The following is an 18,151-nucleotide window of genomic DNA, read 5'->3' as shown; positions in this document are numbered from 1 at the left end:
AACAGTTCCTGTAAGTTTTGGTGTTTGTTTTAGTAGCCTAGGCTAAATTGTTTACCAATTTACAAAATGTTCTAGCTAACTATTTGACCTGAGTAGCAGCCCTCCCAATTAACGTAAGCTTGTTACATGCAGATTATGTTAAATTTGTGTCTATTGCGCATGAGAAAAACTAATAAAGCGTTTCAGAGTTCTTGTACAACATTACTTTATAATGCCACCAGATGGTGTAACTTAAATGCACAAACATGCGCCTTATTGTCTGCATTAACCCATCCATCCACCACTCGTGTTTGTTCAGATGATGCACAGTAGGCCCCTCATTACCAAACACCAAGTAACTAAATTAGGATAAAATTAGACATTATTACCAAACTGTAAGTTAAACATTAAACTGTTATTGACTTTAAAACTAACCACCTTCTGGGTGATCATAGGGTTATGTCAATATTTGATCTGTTGACTGGTTTTATTTGTCAGATTTATCGCATGATTTATTAGGCAGAAAAAAACTGTTGCTCTCAAACACTGTCCACTTAATCAGCTGAGTCAGTATAATGGAGAAGGGATAGATCGAATAGGTCGATAGATAGAAGGTTTGCAAAGTGATTTCATGGTACCTTGGAAAAGTATTTTTTATTTTTAAAAAATACAAATATACAGTTTATTTTGATTTATGTCGTGGCTGCTGTATTTTGTAGTTTATTTTGATACACGTAAAGTTATGGTATTTGGCATCTTATTTTAAAATACATTTTCATGTATCTTTTCCCATCCCTGGGTCTGACTTGGGTTAGCTTAGTTCTTATCCTGGCTCTCTTTCTTCTCTTCCTGGTTCAATCACACTGTCTGCAGCTGGTCTGGCTGTCTAGAAGGGAGATGCCGTGAGCAGTGATTGTCTCAAGGTCCACTGTGCTCAATGTGATCACTGCACTTCCTTTTCTTATTGATAAGTATATTTATGTCATAAGTGATCCTAATCCTATTTGCTTCAGTAACAAAAATGAAAAAAAATGTTAGACAAAAATATAGAGAAGTTTAAGGGAGCTGCTGGCGCCGCATCTGCATGAGCTGCTGTTGCCATGGAATGTCTAACTTAAATCGTCAAACTCTGACGCATTTCGCTCCCCTCTATAATCCTCCAAATGTTCAGTGAGCTGCAGGCAAACACAAACCATCTACAAGAATACAAAGATGCCTACATTATGGACTTCAGTGAGACATGGCTCATGTCTAAAGACATCGACTCAAATCTGACAATCAGTGGCTTCGGAGCAGCTGTCAGGCTGGACAGGGACACAAAAGTTATGGGGAAATCCCGGGGAGGTGGAGTCTGTGTATATATAAATCAGTGGTGGTGCAATCAGGGCGTCCATATGCTCAGCCAACAGTAAATTGTTGTCTCTCTCTGTCCATTTTATCTCCCCAGGGAGTTCCCCCAGTTATTTGTGACAGTGTACATAAACCCAAAAAGCAAACACCCAAATTGCCATCTACAGAGTGACTCAAAGGCTTCAGTCCCTTTCCCATGATGCCCCTTGCTTGTTAATGGGAGATTTTCATCACTGCAAACTGAACAAATCCCTGGATCTTTACCAGTACGTCACCTGCCCAACTACGAAAAATAAGTCCTTAGACTTGTATTATGGTTCTATAAAAAAAGCATACAAGGCTTCTCCTAGGCCCTCTTAGTTCTTCTGACCACAGCACCATCTATCTCACCCCTATATAGGCCAAACCTTAAGACAAAGAAGGGTAAGACAAAAGAAGTCAAGATCTGGAGTAAAGATGCTGTTTCTAAATTACAGGGGTGCATTGATTGAGTGGACTGGCCTGTGTTTAAGGACTCAGTTAAAATGTACACAAATACCAAGCCAAAGGTTTCTAAATAAAAATGCATAAAAATGCTAGATAGAAAACATAAGGCCTTCCTTAAAGGTGATGAGAACAAAAAAAAGACTGACAGCAGAGCGGAAATTAAAAGGGCCAAGTTACAATATAAAAAAAAATAGAGGAAGATTTAAGCAGCAGCAAATTGAAGGCAGCTTGGGATGGAATAAGGAAAATGACATGCCAGCAGAAAACTGAAAACAAGCCAGTTAGCAGTGCATGCTATGACAGCAACCTAGCTGAAAACTGAAATACTTTTTATTTACAATTTGATACCCATGATTTTGCAGTTGAACTTAAAATATGCAGGGAGTCTGCTCTCCCCACAAAGTCAAGTTTAGTCAGTTTGATGCTCAGGATGTCAAGGCAGTGTTTCAGAAAAATAAGATGGATTGTATCACAGGAAGACTGCCCAGGTATTTTTCTGAACTGCTGTGAGGTGGAACTAAATTACTTCAGTGGCATTGACTTCACTCGTCATGAAGTGTGGCAATAGAAGTCAAGACCAAGACCAGAGTTAATCGAGACCGAGACAAGACCAAGACTTTTAGGGGCTGAGAGCAGTTGAGACCAAGACCGACGGAGGGCGAGACCGAGTCAAGACCAAGACCAGCATGGCACGCAATAAAATGTGGAACGAGATCATAGGTACTTCAAAAATATTGATCTGAAAGATCCACATTCCCATTAAAACACCCGCATACAAACACTAAGAGCTGAAATCAACGTAAGCATCACAGGGAGGGATGACAGTCAGTAATTAGTGTTATTAGTTGCATTTGAAGCAATATGTTTTACTTTCATTCAAAGTGAGGATGTTAACAAATCAGACAATGCAAAAGCAATGTATTGATATTCCCAAAGTTATGGTCTTGAAATAAAATCCCAAGTCCTCAATGTCCAACACCGAGACAAGACCGAGTACAAATGCGGTAGAGACCAAGACGAGACCAAGACCATCAATATGTGGTCTTAAGACCAAGACTGGTCTCGAGTACTACAACACTAGGTCCTGCCACACATGCCAGACTTTTATTTTTGGGTTCTCATCTGCATTTAATACTATCCAGCCACATGTTTTAGCAAGGGAATTGCTTATTCATTTTAATCTTGAAGAAAATTTGTTTCTGGTTTGTAGATTTTTAGCAAGCTGGTCTCAGGGAGTGAATGGTTTTTTGTCAGAACAGCGCTCCTCTTCCACTGGCTCTCCTCATGGCTGTGTCCTGTTCCCTTTGCTGTACATTATTTACATCAATGACTGTAGAAGCCAGCAAGGGGATATCCTGAAATTTGCTGATGATACAGTTTTCATCTGCTTGCTCCATAAAGATGAATCTAGCATGGGCCAGTGGTGGATGAGTTTGGTGTGCTGAGGCCTTCCTCCAATTAAATTCCACACAGACAAAGCATATGGCCATTGATTTTAGAAGGAAATCATCCCACCCACCATCGGCACCCATCGGCACCGCTTTTGAAAAACATTATAAAGATTTTGGAACAGTCATTGATAGTAACCTGAGATTTGATCCTGAAATTGTACAATAAGTTAAAGATGTTAAATGTTTTTAATATAGCTAGGAATATTATGACTGCTTTACTTTAAGTCATTTATATTATCTGTCCTTACTTTTTCCATGATTGCTTGGTATGGTAACCTGGACATCAGGGACAAAAGCCACATGGGTTATATTGTGAAGGGGACTGGCCAGGTTAAAGGTGTCCCGCAGACGCACCTGACCAGCAGGTTCCCTGCAAGGCCTGGTCTATATTGTACTGTACAAACCAGCCCCTTTACTCTGAATTTGAAAACTTTTGTGTTTTAGTTGGTTTAAACTAGATAATGTGAGCTTGCCTGCAATGATATGTGTGATAACTTTAATCGCCCACTTGATCAGTACAACAAAATTCAATGGTCGGTTGGACTCGTTATTCATTTTCCAGTTCGTACGGATCTATTTTTTGGGGGGGGCGTTTAAGAGTGAAATAGGCGCTCGGTAGATCCCTGCGCCTAACGTTACAGGGACCAATCACACAGTCGCTACTCACTGCCTGTCAAGTATTTTTGGCTTTGCATTATTAATAAATACGTTCACCCACGCTTTCAGCAAACAAACTTTTGGACAAACAGGATTTTCACATTGAAAAAAATTTCTTCAACATTTAATACCTTGTTAAATGGTGATTAAGACTTCTTATTACTTTTTAATGGCCTTAATTTTCGCAAAATTGATTTATTACCTTTTAAGACTTTTAAAGACCCCGCGGACACCCTGTAACCCTGCTTAATCTGCACATGTAATTTAGCACTTAGATTGTTTCAAATTTTTAGTGTTTTAATGTAGGTATAGGTAACATTTTTGTACTTTTCGTTTGTGTACTATTTATGTCCTTGTGCTAGTGTTATTTGTTATCCTTACTGCAAGTCAGGTTTCACCACTTATAATAATAACATATAATAAAATGACTGAACTGAACTGTGAAAATGTCCCTACAGGCACAATGGTGGTGATCTAGATGTCACTTACCTGTTTCAAGATGGTGTAATTTGAGCCATCCACACTCAGCTTCCGGATCTCATGGTGGTCTGCCATAATGAGAAAAGGTTCTTCAGCTGAAATGAGGAACATGCAGTGTTAGAGGACCAGTGGGACTTAAGTTGCTGAATTTTTCTACATTGAGAAATAAAAAAAGACAGGCTGACCTGACAGAGCCTTGCATGTATTAGGGTTGCGCTCCAAGGCTTCATAGCCATCCACACACAGGCACTTGTAGGAGCCATAAGTGTTGATGCAGCGTTGGCTACAAGGAAGGGTAGTGGAGCATTCGTCAATATCCACACAAGTCTTCCCATCATCCTTCAGGCGGAAACCAGGCCAGCATTTACACTAATGACATAAAAACACAATTAAAATGATAAAAATGCTAGGGATTAGGTCATGAATGAAGGAAATGAAAGAGCCTCGGTTTAGATCTGCTGACTCTCCCACTTAGCAATTAAAAAGTTGAAAACAAATCAGTCAAGTTTTATGTTCTGACTGGCTCAGACACGTTTGAAAATCATGAACATTTAAATGTCTTTATAAAATGCTTCATTGTGGCCATATTATAAAAGCAGTGCCCTGAAACATGCTGTGCTTTTACAGTAATTTTAGATCATTCTGTAATAACAGACAATACATTTCCAACTCCAGTACCTTTCTCTCAAAGTAATGCAGGTCATCAAAAAGAAATGTCAAACCTTTCAAAACCTAGCACATAACATATATGACGACATCAAAACAATGATTTAGACATACTCAAAAATTCCATTGCACTTGACCACCCCCAAAATAACCCAAAGAGCTTGTATCAGCTGCTCTGGACAAACTGCAAATCCGTTTCTTATCCAAAGTTATAACCTTGAGGACCTTTCTGCTGATCCCCCTGTTCAAACCACAACTGGATGAGCTAAGGGTCTGCATTGATGTGCTCTCTGTCCAGCTCTGCCCCTGACTTGACAGGGAATAGAGGTTTTCTGTGCTTTCAGCCACTTTTCTGATGCAGTGAGCACAGTCTTATGGAAGAGTAGGAGAGGAAAAAAGGGACAAAGGCATAAACTGACACCAGTGATGGCCACCGGAACAATCCAGCAGAAGTGGCCTTGACCTGGATTCAACCCTAACATCACATGCCACCATTGCCCAGCAAGGCATAATCACCTGGCACAATGAGGGGGGCAGTTGTTGGCATATCATTAAACTCTCCTTACAGCTTTCAAGGTTATTCAGAAAGTGAGAGATTAAATGTATGTATGCTCCCACCAATCTTTATCTGTTTAATGATGTGCGAAGTTAGGCTTAATTCATAATTTATGTCTGCACTATTACTAATATAAGCTTCACATTTAACTTGCTACTAATGCTGCTAGAGCTTACTGAAGGTCAGTAAACTCTATAATTTAAAATGTTAGACTGTAGTAGGACACATTATAGCTGTGACACATATTTAAAGGGCACATTTTGTTTTTGCACCAAATCATATTCACTAGTTTATAGGTTGTTTAAAAATATGTTTACAATTGTTTTATTTCCATCTGCAGTTTTATTGCAGCCTGGTTTAAGATTTTGCAGGGTGAATTAGACTTTATGGACCAACTGTGCATTCTTTGAGGAAGAATGCATGCTATTAAGCTACTGAACCATGACTAGTCCGCTTACCTTGTATCCGACAGGAAGGTCTTGGCAGTCCTGTGTGCATCCACTGACTCGGCGGTTTAAACATTCATTCAGATTACAGTTCTTCTCATCTGACCGGTCTCCACAATCATCTCTCCCATCACAGAGATTCCCCTCCGAGATGCAGCGTCCATTGGAGCACATGAAGAAGGAGCCATTGCACAAGCTTCCTGAAAAGAGCAAGACATGACTGTCACTGGCACAATGCCCTGTAATTTCTCATCAAAGCTGGGGAATGGTTTTGACCTGACAATGGATCTCGACAGATAAATTCCTTTCCGTTCAAGAACGCTCTCCTGGTTGTAGCGCTTTTTGTTTCTGTCATATGTCGCAGCCAGTTTCCTGGGCAAGTGGTGCTTCTGGTGACACTGATGAAGAGATTCTAGCTGAGAGCCAAACAGCAGTCTTACCTGCAGCCAGACATTTGAGGTTTAGAGGCAGTTCGTCAGAGTGGTCGGGACAGTCTGCATGGCCATCACACTCCCACTGAGAGCTGAGAAGACAGCGGCCGTCCCTGCAGCGAAATTCCTCTGATCCACAGGAGCGATAGACTAAAGAAAGAGATAGTGACACTTCGGTTTAGGGTGTAACTTTGGCAGAATTAAGTGCAAATGGTGAAAAATAATGCTGCACAAGGCTTGCACATTGTTAATATTGCAGTGAAGCATCCTCGTAGTGTATATCGAATCATGGCTGATAAACAAATCAGGCCATCTGGAGGTAGAATGCTGTTCACAGCTGCATTGGGCAATATTTAAAAACATAAATACACATGTTTTATCAGCCCAAGGCATCACAAAAATAGACTGACAGATAATCCCCTATAGCTCAGAGACCAGTGTCAGTATGGTTAAAAGTACAATAATATCAAATAAAACAATCCTTAGAGTCCAGAGAAACATAAACAGATTTATAACAAACCAGTTGCAAAAGACCTAGCCTTTTAGCATTATCACCTTTAAATGCTTAAAAAGAAAACATCTTACTCTGGAATGCACACTTTATTAATTTAAAACAATATACAGTCCTTTATATAGATATAGATAACTATTCCATCATTTCAAACAATGTTATTATATCTCATTATTTTGCCTAGAAAACTGGCCAAGGTCCAGGGAATGCGTTAACTGTATAAAACAACGTCTTCCTTTTTTTTTATGTGCTTATGTTTAATTTATTCATGGCAAGAGTGGTCCCCGGTTATCAAACCCATGCACAATGACTCCAAATTGTTTCACTTTGGTGATTTTGATATAGGGACATGTTTTCATTGAAGTTCAAACGGTCGAACACAAGTTTTTTCAGCTCGCTAGTGCAACTTTCAATTAGGGCATATTCATATACCATTGGTGAATATTAAAGCTAGGGTGGTTTATATTTGTTGATATTCCCTTTCTGCGTCCTGACAGCAATCAACAAATCAAATGCTCTGACACAATGATAAAAGACATCTGTGGATGTCACATGACTTCTATAAGCAGCATTTCTTTCAAACTGAATACAATGATTGTCTGGCCTACCTGCCATCCTGTCTACCTACCTACCTGCACTCTGCCCATGCACTCACTGCATAGGAAAATGGCTTTTGAGGCCTGAAGAGAGGGGGTTGGGATTATTAGTAGAATACTTTCAAAATATAGCTCTTTTGCTAGTTCTCCAATGTAGCCTACCCAGCTTTAAGAACAAGAGTGCAAGATAAATCTACTTGCCACATTCCACTGACTCATCAGACCCATCTCCGCAGTCGTCATCATGGTCGCAGACGAATCGCTGGGGGATGCATGCTTTGTTGTGGCAGCGAAACGAGCTGTCATCACATGTGTTGTTGGGTGCTAATGCACAAAAAGAAATAGGTAAAAGGGCTTATTAGTGAATAAACGTTTTTTTTCTAAAAGATGCCATGCAATATGTATAAAATGTCAACATTAGTAAGTCTACTCCATTTGTCTGTGGTGATTTCTAATTGTTTTTCTGCTGTTTAGTAAGCTTGAATCAAAGAAGAAACAAAGTTTCAGATGAATGGATTTGTGGCACACCATTTAGAGAAGTACAAAAACTTCCATTGTTCGCCACTTCCCACTGTATACTGGTTTTATTTTCCTAGCTTGAAATAAAATTTGCAAAGGGATTTGCACAGTATGTGTTTGGTGGGTTTCATTTTCAATGGGATACTCATTATACTACAATAATGTGTAAACAAGCAATGATTTCTTAATTCTGGGATTACATTAAGTTTCTGTTGTAACTGTAGGGAGCTATTCAATTTGTTGAACTAGACACTAGAGTTTACCGCAGCCAGCTGCAGAAAGTTCATCACTCCCGTCAGGGCAGTCCCTTTCACCATCACAGAGCCAGCGTTTCGGAACACAGGCATACGACCCAGGGCAGCTGAACAGCCCTGGAGCACATGTCACTGAGCCTGAAAGGAAAACAGGACCACATGCTCTACTTTCAAAAGCCAAAGAATACAATGCACCACAGAGAAGAATGAGTACAAAGGGCACCTAAATGAAGCAGGTGGATTGGGTTAGGCTGGTACCTTCAGTTATCTGTGAAGATTTACCATTTATTCAAAGCCCTTGTTCTGCCCTTATTGGAATATCTGGCTATATTAGAACTCAGAGAAAAAAGGTTTTGGTTATGGTTTTGAACTCATACCCCTTTTTGGCCTAAATAAACAAATTTTCATTGCGCATGTGTTCCCCTAACGGAAGCTAACAACAATGACTACGCTATTGTGATTAAGAATTATTCACTTGAATTATACTTGAAGTCAGCAATACTCTCCTTTATCTTAGGACTGCCCTTTAAGAGAACAGTAGAAAAAATTGGCGTCATTGAGAAACAAAGGTAAATACAGCAGTTCAATTAGGCATGTACTGTATAGCTGAAGCGCATATCTTGTTTTGATAAGAATAGTGCCTGGGAAACCTTTGGGCCGGTTCATTAATATTTCCTCTACGTTCCATTACAATCCAATTATACAACCAATGTTCACAGCAATTCTAGTCTCTTTATAGCGGTTGGATTCTTTTTATTTCATTGTAGAATTCATTACATACACATCTCATTTGCCCATTGAAATAGATGTGTCTCTTAGGCCTCATTGATGAAAAATATATTTGCCTCAGTGCCCACGCGAATCATCAGAAATGCCTGTGGTCTCTTTTGTTGTCTCATTATCATTGTTTCATTTCTGTCCATTCATTTCCAGCTCTGCTAGGAGAACACATGGAGCTGTCACACATAATATAGGGGATGTGACCTTTTACACCAGCAGCAGATTCCTCATGACATCTGAAAGGGCACTAACCACATATCTGCACACTCTCATCGAGGCCATCCTCACAGTCGTTCTCCCCGTCACACAGCCATTGCTTGGCAATGCACTTGTTCTTTGAGCAGGCAAACTGGTTCCACAAGCATGACGAATCTGCAGAGGGCAGTGGGGAAGAAAAGATTTCAACGCCATAAATCAAACAAAGAGAGGAGGAAACAACAGCAAAAGTGGCATACCATATAGAAAGGGCAGAAGGTTTTTAATCAAAACACAACATGTGGGTTTCCCCTTAGCCTGCTTGTTTTTCTGCTTAGCAGCACGCATGAGTGTAGCTGCCACACAAAGGACTGTAAATATATATATTTGTGCCCCCCCCCCACACACATTTTTTTTGCTCCTGGTTTCTGTGCATAAAAACATTAACTGATAATCAATATCAAAGCATGTAATTAATAATTATTGATTTTTGTTTGTTATTTTATTCAAAAACAAACTGGTGATACAAAACAGTGGGTAGTCAACTAAGAGAGTACTCTCCTGATCACTGTGTAAAAGCTATTGTGGATATATTCATAATCTGTGCTGAGTTTGTGTCACTGAGCCACCCACTCTCCCTGGGGAGTTGTTCTGTGGTCTCTTTCCCTCAGATGTCAGGCCTGGCAAAGTCTGCCAGAGCTTTGATGAGATGTTGAGAGAAGGAAGGATGTGTTTATGTGTGTGTGTGCTCCAGGTCACACCAGAGTATAAGGAATTATGGATCCTACAGAGGGTGGCGGGTCTCTCAAACTGCATTGCTTTCCTTCCTGTCAGACTTTGTACATCACACCAGCGCTTCGTGCCCTGATACAATGGTGTATGATAGGGATGAGATAAACTTTAAATGGCTAAATCTGGAAACTGTGATTATCCAGACTTTCTGTATGTGATACTAAATCTACACTTCAAATGCAAACAGTTGCTTCAAGTGCATAACAAAATAGCAAGTCTACGCCACATTAAACGTATCAAAGAAAGTCTTTCAAGTGTTTCACACAGTAGAAAAGCACATAATGCATTGTGGAGTGACAAATGGCTATTTCATCTAATCAGATGTGGAATTTCAAATTTCTGAAATGTAATGACATTTTCCTCAAACCACTTTGCAGTCAGATTATCAGTGGCTGGAGCTTTTTATATGATAATTAACTCAGAGGAATGGGAATATTGTCTATTTGTCCTGAAAAGGCTATTCAGAACTTCTCAAAGCATTGTGGCACAATTCATATCAGTTCTGATATAAGCACATTTGAAGCATGTTATCATTTCACACAGGCACAAATGACATTTTTTGGATTAAGGACTGGAAATGGTGTTCATGTGTTCTGCATCTCTCTAACAACATTCATGGGCAATTTACAAAATAAATCAGATAACTGGAAGAGCATTAAATATGAAAACGGGATTGCACTGAACTGCCTTCCTCACTTCTGTTGCAAGTGAAATGTGAACAAAGGTGCTGATTAATTATAAAGGAAGAGCAAACCAGACTAATAAGAGATCTGCAACATCTTAGTCAAACACTCTCAAAGGCAAATACATATAAATACTACGGCCACATTTTATTTGTGTTATTCTTACTGACATTAGTCCCGGTTGTCAGCAGTCCCTCACTGCTACCGTCTGGCTGGTCTACAGCCATGCTGTGAGGCTGCAAATTGAGCACAGAGGGGCTTTGATCTAAATGCTAATGTCAGCATGTTAACATGCTCATACTTATAATGTTAACAGGACTATGTTTAGCAGGTATAATGTTATTGCCAAAGTATTTTTTGGGGTATTGGGTCATAATCCAAAATATTGGACAAACCTGGCCTCGTGATTGAGCTACATGACAAGTTCAATTTCATGGCAATCCATTCAATATTTGTCAAGAATTGCACTCAAAAACACAAATGTCAACCTCATGGTGTCACCACAGAAAAAGGGATCCCCAAGGCCAGTAGGATACATCGCCCAGGAACCCTGAATGTCTGTACAAGACCTGCTGGGAGCGCTAGATGAAAGGTCAAGGCATCACCAAAGATTCTTCCTGTGGGCACCATAGACATCTGTACTAATGTGTATGTCAAGCCATCCAATAGTTGCTTAACAATTTTACTAAAATCGATAAATGTCAACCTCATGGTGGTGCAGGATGAAAAGTCAGTGGCTCATCATAGGGAGTAAAGTGGACCGACCAACAGACAGACAGACAGACAGACATTGCCATATGTAGAGCCTAGTGGTGGCTCTCGATAGTATCATAGATAGTAAAAAAGAAAAACAGTTGAACGGGGATGCAACAGAATTCCTCATTGTGTGTGTATGTCTGGAATGAAATGTGTTTGGTGTTGATAACTGCAAATTGCAATAGTTACATCTCTCTAACCTCACAGAGAAAGCTATGCTATAAACCTCCAGGTCTGCACACAGATGACAGCACTAACTGCTGACTGCTTCATGACTTCTTACTCTTTAATAGGCTAGACCATACAGTCTATGGGCTAGACAACACAGACAGCAAGTGTTTTGACACTATGAGTGTGTGTGTGGGGGACTACTCCATCAGATCTAATTACCTTGTGCATGTGTGACAGTGATGAAGCTTAACAGCTACTCAGACCACCTACATTAAAGCACCCAGTACATTTTGCTTTGATGCCAAAAGCAATGACATGTGAATGGGTATGTGTGGTAGCTGTTTGAGGGCAAATTATATTAATTTGTACCCTGACTTAATTATGGTCTCCCTATTTAATTGGATGCATCTTGACTTTGTCATGGTAGTTTCTACAAACATTAGCATGGATCAAAGCGCAAGTAAGAATGCTTCTGCTGCCTCTGGTGAGGGAGGTAGAGTAGTGTCATTGTAATGTGTAATCCTTTCGTATGTCACTGATTTCCACTGAACTCACATTTTAATTTTCAGTATAAAAATTTCAGTGACTGATGGCTCATTAATTAATTGATACACTGGAAGTGTTGTACATTATAATTCAAAGAGAGAAGGGGAAAAGCGTGTGTCCTCAGCAGCCTCACTCTGAATTCAGGATCCAAATTAGACGTTCAAACAAGCAGTATCACCCACATGAGAAATCTCAAACGTGCAAGGGGGAGCAAAACAAAGTGAAGAGAAATTGCCTCATGGCATGATAAACAATCATCTCCTGCCTTTCTGTCTCCTCCGTATATACTGTATGTAATATTTGTTGCCTGGATCTATTTAAATGACAAAAACATTACAACAAATAGCTTCTTGTTAATGGAAAATAAATATTCTTCCAACCGCCAACAGTATTGTACAGCAACCAAATACCTCATCTATCTCTACCCATTAGAAAACAAAACATCGTTTCAGTTTATTGTGTAGAAGCTCTTCCATGAGAGGTAAGATTTGTCAGTTTACCACACTGGAATTCATCTGCTCCGTCTTCACAGTCTTTTTGGCCATCGCACAGCCACACGCTAGAGATGCAGTTTCCACTTGGACAAGCAAAGTGGCCTTCCTCGCACTTCTGCCCATGGGAAACTGGGACGAACAACAAAACCAAGTCAGTTCTCTGAGCATTAGCAATGATTGAGGTCATTATCTTTTCCTAAGCTCTCTCTGAATCTCTTATTCCACTTTCATAATCATCTCAGAAAATGCAATCTGTCTTAAGTCTTTTCTAATTGTAGCTCGCTTGCTAAATCTGTCCCTGAATGCACACGCAAAATGTGTGTCTTTGTGCGTGTTTGTGTTGGGTGCTCACCTTGGCAACTGCTCTCATCAGCGTAGTCTCCACAGTCGTTTGCACCATCGCAGATCCATGAGGGGTGGATGCACAGTGAGGTGGAGTTGCAGCTGATAAATTCTTTTTCTTTCACCCCAAGCTTGTAAAAGTGAGAGCAGTCGCTGTGGTCTGAATACAAAACACAGCAACACAATAACGGCCTTATCACAATGGATGTAATGGTAGAGGTAAGAGTGGTGAGGGGCAGTACTCAATCTGATCCGAGAGACGAGCACAGATTTAAGTTACTCGATCCATCTAATGTGTTGCAGCTAGAACTGTGTGTTTGCATTTTCGTTTTAAAGTAACTGTAATGCAAATCACAGGCTAAAGGACTTACTGCAGCTTTTTTCATCTGAGGCATCGGCACAGTCAATGACCTGGTTACACCAGGCTGAGCTGGGTACACAGCTCCCATCCTTGCACGATGATTCTGATGAGCCACACGTGATATCTGGGGGAGAGAATTAGCATTTCAAAAAGATATCAGAACCAAAACAGCACTCGGAAACAGTTACAGGTACAGCTCACAACAATACTTAAAACCTCTTCCTGGGGTGGGTAAAATTACCTCCAGGTTGAAAACTGCCAGACAGGAAAGGTTTGTCATAAGTTGCAGTATTTGTGCAGTTGGGCTACCTGTGCTTAAAAAAATGGCCTGAGGAGCAAATCACACTTATTATGCTTGGTTTTGTTTATTCATTTACCAACTACTGCACAATGGCTCCAGTGATTTTACCTCTCTACCTATATTACAATATTAGTATATAACTTACACAATACTGCAATTAAATGTAATCAAGGTATTGTCGATGTCCCATTTAAAAGAATACATTAATTATGAGACCACCACTGTCTCCTTGTGAGCTCAATCAACTTGGAACAATATTCCTTTCTTTTTTCCCCCCAATTACAGCAGGGAAGTAAACATGACTACACTTATTTCACCATCAAAGTCAAAACCAAATCAGTCTGGCCATATTGAACAGACACAAAGCATTGTCCAGTCTCTCAAAAGCAGCTATTAATGGTGGGGGTTGGGAGCCTGTTTGAATTGGTGCACTCTTTAAGATCTTGGGTCTCATTAGATATTTAAGATAGCATTAGATAGCACAGCATGTGGCCTAGAGTGCCATATTAATATAGGCATTAGTGTGCTCTCAGAGGCAGGATGGATTGAACAGGAGATCAGATGGCTGTGACTCACTGCTGCAGAAAGATTCATCAGAGTTATCCCCACAGTCATCGATCCCGTCACAGAAATGACTGTTTGCCACACACCGTTGGTTGTAGCAGGGCCTAAAACCCTTCCGGCAGCTCCTGTTGACTGAAGGCAGTGAAATGCATAAATATGTTAGAAATGACCAAATTCATTAATTAACAGGTATTTTTATAAGCATTGAGTTTCTACAAGAATTCCAAATCAAACATATGATACAACAATGTTTATGAGCTTCTTCTACATTCTTATCTGAATATGCTTCAGAGTGGTGAATTGTTTCTTACCACAGTATTGCATCTTCTCATCTGATTTATCTTTGCAGTGGGCTATTCCATCACAGGTCAGCTGGTAGTTTATGCACTCGCCATTCCCACACTCAAAATCAGTGTGGATGTTGCAAGAGGAATTTTCTGCTGCAGAAGACAATGAGCATGATGAACTATGACTGTCACTATATCAAAGCTCAGCTGTGTATATTGAACAAACTTCATATATACAGGTGAACACAGAGGCAACTTTTCAATGCATACTGTAGTGAACCCAACATTTGTTAATGAATGATCATAACTGCATTAAATTGGTAGATATTTCTCACTTGAGCTAGTAAACTGAAAATAAATGTCAACATTGTATTTTTGTTAATACATTCACAGACCAATCTCCATCTCAGCATCACAATTTAAAAATCAAAAACTTCTTGTTGCTCTAGTAGAATCAGGGTGTGGTAGACAGCCTGATGTCCATTACCATGACATCCAGGCTACCACCCAGCTCCATTAGTCACTTTCCATGTTCAGTCTGGCCAAACATCCCTTGTTTCTCACTCATCCAGGCAACCATCCAGCTCTCATGAGTCACTTTCCATGTCCAGTCTTCCCTTGTTTGAACAGCTTCTCCCAAGTTATGGTCTATCCTCACATTGCATTTCAAATTCAACCAGCAATGTGACAAATTAGGGAGCAAGACGCCATCAAAATGCTCTAAGCAAGAAAATGTGACACCCTATGCTTATAGCTTTGTTTTCTGCTGTTTGTATAAACTTAAAAGTGGCTCAACATTATAGCTTTATTTTGCTGAGGAGTATTGACTTTGACTACTGGAATCATTACAAACTTTCTGCTCAAAGAGGAGGAGACAGCAGCTGTTCCTGTTTGTGTGTTGCTATGTACAAAGGAATCACTTCAAAGATGTCAAAGGTTCATGTAAACATCACAATAAAATCTCAACTGATTGTGGACAGAAGCTAGGTTACCCTCTACATATAAATGTAAACAAGTACTATTTTTAAAATAACTGCTGCCTAAATAGTGCCATTATAAGCAATATCTGTTGAGGAGTATATTGTGGAGTATAATTAAATAAGAAGTGCCTCATGACTTACACACGCATCTGTTGTCATCTAAGAGCACACGTTCTCCACGGCAAGTGCAATTGACCCTCCCATAGGGTGTCAGGAGACAAAGGTCACCGCAGCCTCCGTTCATTTGTCGGCATGGGGACAGCTCACCTTCAGTAACAATCAAACAGAACTGATTAGGCGGTCAGAAGCAGTCAAAGGACAAACCTCCTGGGAAACACACTCTCTTTTAGATGTCATTCATCGAAGTTGTTCAATACATTCATGGAGTTATTCTCTGAGGAAGCATTGTGACTTACCTTTGTGCTGGGCACATTTAGCCTCAGCCTCCCCCGTCTACTGTATTATTAAGATAAATTTAGCATACATTTTAAAAATCCCATGGGAAGTTGGCACAGAATTTGGATTCTCAGCTTGCTATAGGTTTTTACTAAATGGTTGGTAAGAAAGGAGCTCTTGCTTTTTGACTCTGTGGGCCTGACTCCAAACATAATCTTTACAGTTAATGGGTGAGCTGATAGATTTTCTCCTGTAAAATTCAATTATAGTTGAGATGGAAAGGTCTTTATGTGACACGCTATGGCATGACATTGTTGGTTATCACAGTTACACATACTAAGAGTAATAAGATATACATCCCTAAACCAGGATGGATGTTTTTTTTTGTTAGGATGGGGCTCATTGCAGTGTGAAATGATACACTTACATTATCTTTTAATCTGAAGATGATGATTGGTGGTCAACGTATGAATAAAAGGGAAGTTCTGTTGTTAAAGGCCTGTACTGATACTGACTGCTATCCCCACTGACAGGTAGCTAATGTATTACAATGTGATACAATGTGCCAAATATCACAAATTTGCCTCAAGGGCCTTTTCAGTCAGTAGAGAATACAACACCCTCTATCCTTAGACCCTTGTGTTTCTCTGCCTGGGGTGCGATGTAAAAAGCTGGGCCTAGCACTGTGGGAATCATGTATTGCACAAAATTGCATGACCAAACTGCAGACATAACCCATGAAAGAAAATGTAAGTGAAAGAAATTGTAAGTGCTTGTCTAGTCCCGAGGAAAAAAAAAATTAGAAAAGAAGCTGAGCAGCGAGAGACCTAATATCAAGTGCAAGTGTTCAGAGACATGCGTGTCCATTGGAGACCCTCTGTTATTGGCTGCCCTCCAGCCATGAGTATTTTATTCATGAGAGAAGAAACCCTTCCTCTGTTCCGCAGCTCAGGTAAACCATTTCTATGATTATTTATATTCAAGATATTCAAGACAAAGAAAAAGTAATAAGAGGTTAACAATGTAAAAAGAATAAATGGATTATCCGCTCCACCACTGGTGGTCACCGCACATTATGCCGTAGACTTGCAGCTGTGCCGATGCAGGTCATAGGATGTGATTATTTGCCATGAAGAGATAAAGTAGGAATAGCGTGACTCTCGGCATTCGAGTCCAACCAGTGGGACAAGCTTAAGCCCACTTCCCTTTGTCCTACTTGGAAATTAAACTTTATACGACACTTTAGAGACTCCCTTTACAACATAGGCTATTTAGGCTTTTTTTATTAATTACCTCTGAAACTTAATTTTCTAGCCATTCTAAATAAGACCACATTCATTTATCATGCCGGCTGTTTTTGTACATCAAAATGAGGAGCCCTTTTAGTTAGTAGAGCCTGTATTATGTACTAGTCATCTGATCCGCCAGTGCTGGCTGATCAGATATATCATACTGTATCTGTGTAGAAAATTGACTCTTCAACTATAAAGCTTTTTGACACTATGCAGGCCAAGTGCATGCAAACTGTGGGAATGGCACAGATAAGCCCACTTTATACTAATAATCTCAGTAGAAAAGTGCATACAGCAACATATTTATTTTGGTCTATTGTCCTAAACTACAATAACATAATGGATATGCACATGTATAAGCTGCTGCACACAAGCACACATGAACACCAGACACCTGCAAACATATAATACACAAATATTTGCAGACCCAACACTGCATGGTTGATGTTCAAATACTTACAGTTGTTTGTGTCCCTGGCCACAGCTATTATTCCCATTGGTTGATGGGGTATATCTGCTCGTAGTACCTTGGTGTCACTACCCGTGTACTTGTTGGATCGCAGCACAGACCTGTGGGCCCAGTCTGACCAGTAGATAAAGTCTGCATAGATGGCGAGCCCATAGAAGTTTCCGGGTCCTGATTTAACTATGACCTAAACATTGTAGAGCAAAGCACTCATGTAAGGACTGCTTCCATCATGCTTTTCAAATTTAAAGCTTGTGCTGTCAAATGCTACTCTGGTAGTGGCACATTTACAGTGAGTACATGTGTCACTTATTATATATGCTACAATAGATACAACTACATCACAAGGAGTACTCATACACA

At 40.0% G+C, this 18,151-nt stretch overlaps 1 protein-coding gene across 1 annotated transcript in view; it reads right to left on the bottom strand.

The window, feature by feature from the left end:
• lrp1bb (low density lipoprotein receptor-related protein 1Bb) overlaps nucleotides 1-18,151 on the bottom strand; it is a 264,366-nt gene that overhangs the window by 49,293 nt on the left and 196,922 nt on the right. The window contains exons 44-57 of the mRNA XM_038720173.1: nucleotides 17,783-17,975; nucleotides 15,776-15,901; nucleotides 14,679-14,807; nucleotides 14,380-14,499; nucleotides 13,513-13,626; nucleotides 13,152-13,301; nucleotides 12,806-12,928; nucleotides 9,415-9,534; nucleotides 8,392-8,520; nucleotides 7,811-7,933; nucleotides 6,512-6,652; nucleotides 6,084-6,271; nucleotides 4,589-4,772; nucleotides 4,413-4,498 (exon numbers count right to left, since the gene is read on the bottom strand). Coding sequence (XP_038576101.1) covers nucleotides 4,413-4,498; nucleotides 4,589-4,772; nucleotides 6,084-6,271; nucleotides 6,512-6,652; nucleotides 7,811-7,933; nucleotides 8,392-8,520; nucleotides 9,415-9,534; nucleotides 12,806-12,928; nucleotides 13,152-13,301; nucleotides 13,513-13,626; nucleotides 14,380-14,499; nucleotides 14,679-14,807; nucleotides 15,776-15,901; nucleotides 17,783-17,975 — 1,926 coding nt within the window. The remainder of the gene's footprint in view (nucleotides 1-4,412; nucleotides 4,499-4,588; nucleotides 4,773-6,083; nucleotides 6,272-6,511; nucleotides 6,653-7,810; nucleotides 7,934-8,391; nucleotides 8,521-9,414; nucleotides 9,535-12,805; nucleotides 12,929-13,151; nucleotides 13,302-13,512; nucleotides 13,627-14,379; nucleotides 14,500-14,678; nucleotides 14,808-15,775; nucleotides 15,902-17,782; nucleotides 17,976-18,151) is intronic.

The sequence above is a fragment of the Micropterus salmoides genome, unplaced genomic scaffold, assembly GCF_014851395.1.
Source record: "Micropterus salmoides isolate LMB-PRFRI ecotype aquatic unplaced genomic scaffold, ASM1485139v1 Ms_hic_scaffold_15, whole genome shotgun sequence".
Taxonomy (NCBI): Eukaryota; Metazoa; Chordata; class Actinopteri; order Centrarchiformes; family Centrarchidae; genus Micropterus; species Micropterus salmoides.
This window is presented reverse-complemented; position numbering and strand designations above follow the sequence as displayed.